Source organism: Nerophis ophidion, linkage group LG03, assembly GCF_033978795.1.
Source record: "Nerophis ophidion isolate RoL-2023_Sa linkage group LG03, RoL_Noph_v1.0, whole genome shotgun sequence".
Taxonomy (NCBI): domain Eukaryota; kingdom Metazoa; phylum Chordata; class Actinopteri; order Syngnathiformes; family Syngnathidae; genus Nerophis; species Nerophis ophidion.
In genome coordinates, this window is record NC_084613.1 from 82,849,731 (window position 1) to 82,862,207 (window position 12,477).

Genomic DNA, 12,477 nt, shown 5'->3' on the forward strand with positions numbered 1-12,477 from the left:
TCCTCTCCAAGGTTCTCATTGTCACCGACGTCCCACTGGGTGTGAGTTTTCCTTGCCCTTATGTGGGCCTACCGAGGATGTCGTGGTGGTTTGTGCAGCCCTTTGAGACACTAGTGATTTAGGGCTATATAAGTAAACATTGATTGATTGATTGATTGATAGCCACAGTAGATATGCTAATAATGTAAACAGAAGGCTCAAGTAAATCTCAATTAAGTGTGTGCTTGTAACCTCATACACTTATACAGGTAGCCTACACACCAGGCTAATAATGTAAACAGCACACACACACTATGTAAAGAGCACACATCAGAGAAATACCGTCTGCTCGGTATCGTGTAACCGGGCTCAATTTGCTCCATGAGTCTCCGAAAGCCAATGTCCTCCCCAACACTAAACGGTTGATCATCCAAAGCCATAAACGCCATTACCTTCTTTGTAATTCCGTTTGCTTCGGCACTGTCAGTCGCAAGCTTTTTCGTCCCCTCAAAGACGTCGGCCACCAGGCACCTCCTCGAGACGGTTTGGCCGAACATTCCGTTGCGGACTGCAATACTTTTGTCACTTTCCGACACTTTAAAATTTCTCCACACTGCTGACATTTTTCCCAAGGCGCCGGGTTACAACGTCGCCGCGTCACTGCACGTTGGTTGATTTGCGTCACCACGCCCAAAAAATTGCGTCATACGCCACTATTCGGCCTTGCATTTATTAACTCATTCCACCAAAGGCCGAATATGGCTTTTTTTGCCATATTTGGCCGAATATATTCGGTTACCGATTATTCAGTGCATCCCTAATATATGTATATATGTAGGTGTGGGAAAAATCACAAGACTACTTCATCTCTACAGAACTGTTTCATGAGGGGTTCCCTCAATCATCAGGAGATTTTAATGGAAGCATACACATACAATGGTTTATATAGAGCACAGAGTGGGTGGGTACAGGCGTGGTGATTGGCTCATGTGTTACCTAGGAGGTGTTTCCGTCTGTGGCGGCATGTTGAAATGATTTAGCTGCGCTTGTTGAGGGATGACAGATCTGGATGATATATAATAAACAGTTTCTCTTTTAAGCATAGGTTGCATCTTTTATTGCCACTGTTGTAAGGTGTGCTGGATGCAAGAATTTGCCATGTTATTGAATATTCAACATTATTGTCTTTGAGGTTCCAAATGTGTTTGCTGAGTTCTGTAGAGTTCCGCAAAGTCTGGTTTCTAAAGGAGGCGTTGTGATTATTCCATCTTGTTTTGAACGCTCCTTCCATGTCCTTCGGAATAAGATGGAATAATCACAACGCCTCCTTTAGAAACCAGACTTTGCGGAACTCTACAGAACTCAGCAAACACATTTGGAACCTCAAAGACAATAATGTTGAATATTCAATAACATGGCAAATTCTTGCATCCAGCACACGTTACAACAGTGGTAATAAAAGATGCAACCTATGCTTAAAAGAGAAATTGTTTATTATATATCATCCAGATCTATCATCCCTCAACAAGCGCGGTGAAATCATTTCAACATGCCGCCACAGACGGAAACACCTCCTAGGTAACACATGAGCCAATCACCACGCCTGTACCCACCCACTCTTTGCCCTATATAAACCATTGTATGTGTATGCTCCCATTAAAATCTCCTGATGATTGAGGGAACCCCTCATGAAACAGTTCTGTAGAGACGAAGTAGTCTTGTGATTTTTCCCACACCTACATATTGCGCTCTACCACGGTATCGAGCACTATGCTCTTGATAATCCAATCAAGGCATATATATATGTATGTATGTATGTATATATATATATATATATATATATATATATATATATATATATATATATATATATATATATATATATATGTTTACCTGCTCTTGGATGGGCTGAAAATCTGAATTTCCCTTTGGGGATTATTCAAGTAATTCTGATTCTGACTCTGATGAAGTGACTGTGTTGGTTTGGACACGGTCTGAGAGTCCAGTCCATAGCGGGGGATCAACGTCTCTGCACCACACCTTTATAAAGACAAGACTGTCTATGTCCCAGCAAGAAATCTGCGTTCAAAGGACTCCGGCTTGTTAGTGATTCCCAAAGCCCAAAAAAAGTCTGCGGGCTATAGAGCGTTTTCATTTCGGGCTCCAGTACTCTGGAATGCCCTCCCGGTAACAGTTCGAGATGCCACCTCAGTAGAAGCATTTAAGTCTCACCTTAAAACTCATTTGTATACTCTAGCCTTTGAATAGACTCCCTTTTTAGACCAGTTGATCTGCCGTTTCTTTTCTTTTTCTTCTATGTCCCACTCTCCCTTGTGGAGGGGGTCCGGTCCGATCCGGTGGCCATGTACTGCTCGCCTGTGTATCGGCTGGGGACATTTCTGCGCTGCTGATCCGCCTCCGCTTGGGATGGTTTCCTGCTGGCTCCGCTGTGAACGGGACTCTCGCTGCTGTGTTGGATCCGCTTTGGACTGGATTCTCGCGACTGTGTTGGATCCATTGTGGATTGAACTTTCACAGTATCATGTTAGACCCGCTCAACATCCATTGCTTTCCTCCTCTCCAAGGTTCTCATAGTCATCATTGTCACCGACGTCCCACTGGGTGTGAGTTTTCCTTGCCCTTATGTGGGCCTACCGAGGATGTCGTGGTGGTTTGTGCAGCCCTTTGAGACACTAGTGATTTAGGGCTATATAAGTAAACATTGATTGATTGATTGATTGAACGACTTTGGACTGGATCTTCATCAATGATGCACGTCTGCTCTTCCCACTCTGTCTGTTCTGACAATGGCTAAAATCCATGTCAACTCCTTTTTCCGGGCAAGTTTAAGCATCAATCAAAGCGTGTCAATACCTCCTTGCTGCCATTTCCAGCGAGCGTCCCCAACGGAATGTAATAATAGCGTGACCTTAAGTGAATATGAGTGTCAAAAGCCTTTGCTGTGGCCGCGCGCTCATGCATGGCGTTCCGCAAAGCATAACTCATATCAGAGTGATCTGCTAGAACAAGCGTGCACATGTTCTCCTGCTCTCAGGTCATTCCAATCAATCACCGGGCCGGCCCGTCCGACTGACTGACAGCCGGATCGATGCTACACACCGCCTGTGATACAGGCCTCGGCGTCGCACATCGCGGCCTGGCATCGTGCTTGTCCGCCGTATGACAGCGGGGAAAAGGGACGTTGCCCCGAGATGAAGAAAAAAAAAAAAAGGAATGGAATCGGGGGGAAGGAGGGAAAACGGGGCGAAAAGGGGCTGAATCAGAAGGGGCGCCAAGTAGCTGATAAGTCATCCATCATGTTGATGATACGTTTAATTTCTAGTGACAGCGTGTGGTTGGAAATGACTTTTCCAGTGACTGAGGCTGTCATCGTTGACAATACACATTAAGTCGGATCTATCAGTTTGAGGCCAAAAGTAGCCGGCAACAAACTGCATGACTGCATGACTGCCGTTGGAGTCTTAGCGACTCAAGGGAACCGCACTTTTTGGGATTTGCGCAAATCATTCACAAACTTTATGTAGAACGAGCACGCCATGTTCTTCTTTTTATGCATTCTCACTGGTAAATAAAATTCGTAATAACATGTCATATATGTATATATATGTAATGTAGTAACATTTATAATAACATGTAACATATACATGATGTAAGAATATATGTAGTATCTAGTAACATTCATAATAACATGTAATACATACATGATGTAAGAAAATATGTAGTATCTAGTAACATTCATAATAACATGTAATATATACATGATGTAAGTATGTATGTAATGTAGTAACATTTATAATAACATGTAATATATACATGATGTAAGAAAATATGTAGTATCTAGTAACATTCATAATAACATGTAATATATACATGATGTAAGAAAATATGTAGTATCTAGTAACATTCATAATAACATGTAATATATACATGATGTAAGTATGTATGTAATGTAGTAAGATTTATAATAACATGTAATACATACATGATGTAAGAAAATATGTAGTATCTAGTAACATTCATAATAACATGTAATACATACATGATGTAAGAATATATGTAGTATCTAGTAACATTCATAATAACATGTAATATATACATGATGTAAGTATATATGTAATGTAGTAACATTCATAATAACATGTTATATATACATGATGTAAGAATATATGTAGTATCTAGTAACATTCATAATAACATGTAATATATACATGATGTAAGTATATATGTAATGTAGTAACATTCATAATAACATGTAATATATACATGATGTAAGAATATATGTCGTTTCTAGTAATATTCATAATAACATGTAATACATACATGATGTAAGTACATATGTAGTATCTAGTAACATTCATAATAACATGTAATATATACATGATATAAGTATGTATGTCATGTAGTAACATTCATAATAACATGTAATATATACATGATGTAAGAATATATGTCGTTTCTAGTAATATTCATAATAACATGTAATATATACATGATGTAAGTATATATGTAGTATCTAGTAACATTCATAAAAACATGTAATATATACATGATGTAAGTATATATGTAGTATCTAGTAACATTCATAATAACTTGTAATGTATACATGATGTAAGTATATATGTCATATAGTAACATTCATAATAACATGTAATATACACATGATGTAAGAATATATGTAGTATCTAGTAACATTCATAATAACATGTAATATATACATGATGTAAGTATATATGTAATGTAGTAACATTCATAATAACATGTAATATATACATGATGTAAGAATATATGTCGTTTCTAGTAATATTCATAATAACATGTAATACATACATGATGTAAGTACATATGTAGTATTTAGTAACATTCATAATAACATGTAATATATACATGACGTAAGTATGTATGTAATGTAGTGACATTCATAATAACATGTACTATATACATGATGTAAGAATATATGTAGTATCAAGTAATATTCATAATAACATGTAATACATACATGATGTAAGAATATATGTAGTATCTAGTAACATTCATAATAACATGTAACATATACATGATGTAAGTATGTATGCCATGTAGTAACATTCATAATAACATGTAATATATACATGATGTAAGAATATATGTAGTATCTAGTAATAGTCATAATAACATGTAATACATACATGATGTAAGAATATATGTAGTATCTAGTAACATTCATAATAACATGTAATATATACATGATGTAAGTATATATGTCATGTAGTAACATTCAAAATAACATGTAAAATATACATGATGTAAGTATATATGTAAAGTAGTAACATTCATAATAACATGTAATATATACATGATGTAAGTATATATATGTAGTATCTAGTAACATTCATCACAACATGTAATATATACATTATGTAAGTGTATATGTAATGTAGTAACATTCTTAATAACATGTAATATATGTATGATGTAAATATATATGTAATGTAGTAACATAACATTCATAATTTAAATTTTCTTGAAGGAATCAATAAAGTACTATCCATCTATCTATCTATAATAACATGTAATATATACATGATGTAAGGATATATGTAGTATCTAGTAACATTCATAACAACATGTTACATGATGTAAGTATATATGTCATTTAGTCATAACGTCATATTTACATATTCTGCTCATTTTAAGCATACGGCGGAGCATTAATTTCACAAACGTGTTTCCTTCCACAACAGCTACTACTGGCAGACATCAAACATAAAACAATCACTTACTGTACAATGTCTGCTCTCACTAGGATGCCGACTGAAGGGACGTTTTTCATATCTTCCCGTTTGGATGAAGAATTAATCATAATCCTTGCAAAGGGTGAAAAAAGGTGGGTGCATAAGAGCATTTTTTTGTGTCTCAGGGTCTAAAATGGCTGTCAAAGTTGACCATTTTCCCAGTTTATGGTGACAGCTTTCTATTATCCGGGTGAGAGGCATGTTTCATAAACAATATACGATTTTTTTCAATGAGAATTTCTTGGAAATTTTGGAATTTCGGGAAAAGCAGGAATTTATTTGAGAATGGTGAACAATTTAAATGTTCTGAATGAGTCGGTGTTGGAAATTGTCAAATCGGTCAAGAAATGTTGACGTAGTAACGTTTAGAATTGAGAAATTGTATTACGGAATTCCTGGAAATTTTGGGGAATTTTTCCAGTTAAACAAAAACAACTTTGTTTTTTTTTGTCCTGATTAGGAGGAATGTTGTGACGGTGGAAGGGTTGAGGTGGGTTGAAAAATGTGGGAGGAGTAGTTGACAGAAAAAAAGGGTGAAAAAAAGGGTTTGGAAAAAATGGAAAAAGTTTTTTTTTTTATCTTGGAAAAGTTATATTTATTATCTTTTTATTACTATTATTACTATTTTTTTACACTGTGGCACTTTGAGGTTGTTTTCTCAACGTAAAGTGTTTTTGTTTTTTTTACGAATAAAATATATTATTATTTTTGATGACAGAGTCTAGTTTGGATGAACTTGACTGGCCTGCACAGAGTCCTGACCTGAACCCGATAGAATGTCCAAGATGAGTGTGAATATGTTGAAAAATGTGGAAATGGAAGTTAGAAAAATGCCCAATTCATTCTAAATGGGAAAAATGTCCCAGAGAAGCTGAAATTCTGGGAAATCCGGAAATTTCTGGAATGCCTCAAGGGAAAAGCCCGCAATTCCCAAATAGGCGGAAGAGTTTGAAGTTGGAACGCTTTGAATCGGGTGAAAAATGTGGAAGGTAAGAAATAATCAGGAAAATAATAATAATAAAACCATGGTGCGGTTGAGAGAGTGGTCGTGCCAGGAACCTGAGGGTTCCTGGTTCGATCCCCACCTTTTACCAACCTAGTTCTTAAACAAAACACTTCACCCTTGCTCCTGATGGGTTGTGGTTATCGCCTTGCATGGCAGTTCCCGCCAAATTGTGAATTTGTGTGTGAATGGGTGAATATGGGAATAGTGTCAAAGCGCTTTGAGTACCTGGAAGGTAGAAAAGCGCTATGCAAGTATAAACCCATACATCCCATCCATTTTCTACCGCTTATTCCCTTTCAGGGTCGCGGGGGGTGCTGGCGCCTATCTCAGCTACAACCATTTACCATAATTATAATAATAGTAGTAGTAATAATAACAACACATACAATAAAGTTAGTGTGTGAATGTGTGGAGCATTCACACACATTTGATTGAGCTATTGGGCTGTTTGTAGTTGTATTATTTTTTTATTTTATTATATTTTTATTACTATTTTTTACACTGTGGCACTTTGAGGTTGTTTGCTCAACGTAAAGTGCTTTTTTTTTTTTTTTTTTTTTACAAATAAAATCTATTATTATTATTATTGATGACAGAGTCTGGCTGTGGATGAACTTGACTGGCCTGCACAGAGTCCTGACCTGAACCCGATAGAACACCTTTGGGATGAATTAGAACGGAGACGGAGAGCCAGCAAAATCAATGTGTGACCTCACCAATGCACTTTTGGAATAATGGTGAAAAAAAAATTGCTATAAACACACTCGGCAACCTTGTGGACAGCCTTCCCAGACGAGTGTCGGGGGGAAAAAAACAAAACAAAAAGGGTCTTACCTGTGGGACTCGGAAGACAGCACCACGACACGGGCGGGGACGGAGCGCCGCAGCACTTCCTGCAGGCACTGGACCAGCAGGAAGTGGCCCAGGTGGCAGGTCTGGAAGGTGGACTCCAGGCCGTCCTGGGTCAGAGTCCAGGGCTGAGAGCACACGGCGGCGTTGCAGACCAGAATGTGCACGGGCCTGCGGAGAAGGCAACACATGATAAATGTCTTCTTTCATACCTGCTCTGTTTAACACATTCAGGAACATCACCTGTTGACAACTTAACATGTTCTGAAGGAAAGTGGGAAGAAGTAGAGCTTTTTTTTAATTACACTTTGTTCACTTCCTGTCTTTAAATGTTGGGGGTCAAAACTATGGATGGCCACTGAACTCCCACTAGACCACCATGCATGTGCCTGAGCTGACACAAGACCACAATGCACGTGCCTGAGCTGACACAAGACCACCATGCACGTGCCTGAGCTGACACAAGACCACAACGCATGTGCCTGAGCTGACACAAGACCACAATGCACGTGCCTGAGCTGACACAAGACCACAACGCATGAGCCTGAACTCCCACAAGACCACAATGCACGTGCCTGAGCTGACACACGACCACCATGCACGTGCCTGAGCCGACACAAGACCACAATGCATGTGCTCCAGCGGTCAGGAAGAGATCCTTGTCGGTGACGGCGTCGCTCCAGCAACCCGGCAGCCGGCAGCCGCGCTAACAGACCAACAATCCAAACACACCCCACCAATTTTTAATTTCTTCCATTAGAATTAATTAGGAGGCCGGAGGCAATTTGTGTACTCTGTGTTTAAGACTGCCTACTGGATTAATTAAAAACTGCACGCTGGAAAATGAAGGTTATAATGAGCCATCCCGTGCTGCAGAAGTGTGGAGCAGCGATCACCTTCAGGCCTCCGAACACAGCAGCTTGATTACAGAGCAGCAACCTCGTCAACTTGAAGAATGCACACCTCAGCATGTCTTTGTTCCAAATATAATAAGAGGAGGGGACGTGGCTCGCATGCCACATCTCAGGTCTTCATCACGCCGGCAGCTTGCAGGACGACATGCTTGTTTGGAAATGCAGTTTGGAATAATAGGAATGTATTTCTTTAAATATCTAGATTTTAATGGCAAGGCAACTTTATTTATATAGCAAGTTTACAACCTTTTTTAAAAAAATTTGACTTAAGTGTTTAACGGGTTAAAAAGCATAGAGCAAAGAACAAAAAACAAAGAAAGAACATAAACGATGCATAAGCTAAACAAGAGAGGTGTAAGGGTTCGGATCAAAAGTAAAATGGCAAGATGAAAATAATCAAATAATAAAAGTGCGACAAATTGAGAAAAAACATTTTTTAAGTAAAAAATAAAAAATTGCTTATGCGTTTCTTTCTTCAAGGTACTCGAACCAGGATCCCTCAGGTTGCTGGCACGGCCACTCCACGGCATCCCCAATAACTTTTGACCAATAATTTTGGGCTCGTAATGACTTTTGACTAATAATTCTGGGCCTGCTAATGACTTTTGACAAATAATTTTGGGCCTGCTAATGACTTTTGACTAATATTTTTGGACCCGCTAATGACTTTTGACTAATAATTTTGGGCCTGCTAATGACTTGTGACTAATAATTTTGGGCCCCCCAATGACTTTGACTAATAATTTTGGGCCCGCCAATGACTTTTTACTAATAATTTTGGGCCCGCTAATGACTTTTGACCAATAATTTTGGGCATGCTAATGACTTGTGACTAATAATTTTGGGCCCTCCAATGACTTGTGACTAATAATTTTGGGCCCGCCAATGACTTTTTACTAATAATTTTGGGCCCGCTAATGACTTTTGACTAATAATTTTGGGCCCACCAGTGACTTTTGACTAATAATTTTGGGCCCGCTCATGACTTTTGACTAATAATTTTGGGCCCGCTAATGACTTTTGACTAATAGTTTTGGGCCCACCAATGACTTTTGACTAATAATTCTGGGCCCGCTAATGACTTTTGACTAATAATTTTGGGCCCGCTAATGACTTTTGACTAATAATTTTGGGCCCGCTAATGACTTTTGACTAATAGTTTTGGGCCCACCAATGACTTTTGACTAATAATTTTGGGCCCACCAGTGACTTTTGACTAATAATTTTGGGCCCGCTAATGACTTTTGACTAATATTTTTGGGCCCGCTAATGACTTTTGACTAATAATTTTGGGCCCGCTAATGACTTTTGACTAATAATTTTGGGCCCGCTAATGACTTTTGACTAATAATTTTGGGCCCGCTAATGACTTTTGACTAATAATTTTGGGCCCGCTAATGACTTTTGACTAATAATTTTGGGCCCGTTAATGACTTTTGACCAATAATTTTGGACCCGTAATGACTTTTGGCAAATATTTTTGGGCCCCCCAAAGACTTTTGACTAATAAATTCGGGCCCGCTAATGACTTTTGACTAATAATTTTGGGCCCGCTAATGACTTTTGAATAATAATTTTGGGCCCGCTAATGACTTTTGACTAATAATATTGGGCCCGCTAATGACTTTTGACTAATAATTTTGGGCCCGCTAATGACTTTTGACTAATAATTCTGAGCCCGCTAATGACTTTTGACTAATAATTCTGGGCCTGCTAATGACTTTTGACTAATAATTTTGGGCCCGTAATGACTTTTGACTAATAATTTTGGAACCGCTAATGACTTTTGACTAATAATTCTGGGCCCGCTAATGACTTTTGACTAATAATTTTGGGCCCGCTAATTACTTTTGACTAATAATTTTGGGCCCGCTAATGACTTTTGACTAATAATTTTGGGCCCGCTAATGACTTTTGACTAATAGTTTTGGGCCCGCTAATGACATTTGACTAATAATTCTGGGCCCGCTAATGACTTTTGACTAATAATTTTGGGCCTGCTAATGACTTTTGACTAATAATTTTGGGCCCGTTAATGACTTTTCACAAAATATTTTGGGCCCGCTACTGACTTTTAACCAATAATTTGGGGCCTGCTAATGACGTTCGACCAATAATTTTGGGCCCGCTAACGGTAAATGGGTTATACTTGTATAGCGCTTTTCTACCTTCAAGGTACTCAAAGCGCTTTGACACTACTTCCCTATTCACCCATTCACACACTGATAGCTGGGAGCTGCCATGCCAGGCCCGAACCAGGACCCATCAGGAGCAAGGGTGAGGTGTCTTGCTCAAGGACACAACGGACATGACGAGGTTGATAGAAGGTGGGGATCGAACCAGGAACCCTCAGGTTGCTGGCACGGCCACTCTCCCAACCGCACCACACCACCCCCTCTAAATAAGAAAATAAAATAATAATTATAATAAAAATAAAAAAATCATATACATTCGTAAAGACTATTGATTATTTCTATAGGTATAATTATTATTATAACTTTTTACTTCTTTTAGTTTAAAAATAAATTTCCAGATATCTAATGGTCCAATTATTATCTGGAATGACAAAAGAAGAACATGCTGACACAATACAAACAAAACATGTGTTAGTTAGTCTTTGTCGGCTCTGTTTTGTGCAATTCACATATTTTTTTATGATTTTATTTTTAGTAAATCATTTTATTTACATATTTGTATTGAATATTTATTAGATTTTTAATTTAATACATCCTGTGTGGACACGAGAACCTGCTTGAAGAACAACAACCTTGTGGAAGTTGCGTCCCAGCAGCTCCACAAGACCCAAGTGTGCACTTTTAACAAAGTTTTAAATGTGCATATATTTGAGTCCAACTCTTCCTCCAACAGAACATGACTTCTCAGTCCCCTCCTGCTCCCGGCCGCTTACTGTTAAAGACAGCAGATGATTAGATTGACACCTACCACCTGTGAAATCTAATCACCTGCCAGCTGTGTCTCGCCATCAGCACTGCCACGCCCCCGTCTGATGGTGATCTGTCCTCAGCACCATAGACGGAGGCGGTGACCTTTGCTCTTCCCATACAATTTATCATTTTATTTTTATGTTGGTCTTTTTAAAATATCATCACTACAAAAATATGTTTTTAGATTATTTGTAATGGAATAATAACGTGGGAATGATAACTTTTTTCTGTACAAAAAAAGGGTATGGTTGGTCGGGACTACTTTATACAATTCAAATATTTATTTTTTCTTATATTTGGCTTTTTTTGTATATAATTTTTATATCTTTATGTATTTTGCAGTATGTTAATGTAATAATTACTAAATGGGGATGAGAACATGCTTGAACAATAACCTCTTTCCTTACAAAAAGTGTTAGGTTGGTAGGTAAAAGTTGATAAAATTCAAATACAGTATATTTTTAGTGTAAGGCTTTTTAGATATGTTTTATTTTTATTTTTGAATATTTTTTTAGATTGTTATTGGATCATTACTAGTGTCTGTTCTTTTTTTTAATATATTTTCTAGTTATTTAATAGAATGTAGGAACGAAAACATGCTTAAATAACAACTTCCTCCTACACAAAAAACATTTTAAAATGGTAGGTACTGGTATATATAGTTAAAAAAATGTTTAAAAATAATTTTTTTCTGTAAGACTTTTAAAATATTTTTGGGTGTATTTTCAATGGATTAATTACTATATGTGAATTAAAACGTACTTGAACGATAAACTCTTCCACTACAAAAAAGTGTTCAATTGGTAGGTACTGGTTCATAGAATTCAAATATGTTTTTAGTATTTAATTTTTTACGTAGAGCTTTTTTTTTTTTTTTCTTTAATTCAGATTTTTTGTAGAGTTTTAATGGAATATTTATGTGAAATTAACTACAGTATGCTGTAATAAAAACATGCTTGAACAATAATTTCAACACATTAAAAGTTTTAGTA

The 12,477-nt window shown here is 37.4% G+C and overlaps 1 protein-coding gene across 1 annotated transcript in view; it reads right to left on the reverse strand.

Annotated features, from left to right (window-relative positions):
* wwox (WW domain containing oxidoreductase) overlaps window positions 1–12,477 on the reverse strand; it is a 652,147-nt gene that overhangs the window by 418,414 nt on the left and 221,256 nt on the right. The window contains exon 7 of the mRNA XM_061896222.1: window positions 7,612–7,797. Within this exon, the coding sequence (XP_061752206.1) occupies window positions 7,612–7,797 (186 nt within the window). The remainder of the gene's footprint in view (window positions 1–7,611; window positions 7,798–12,477) is intronic.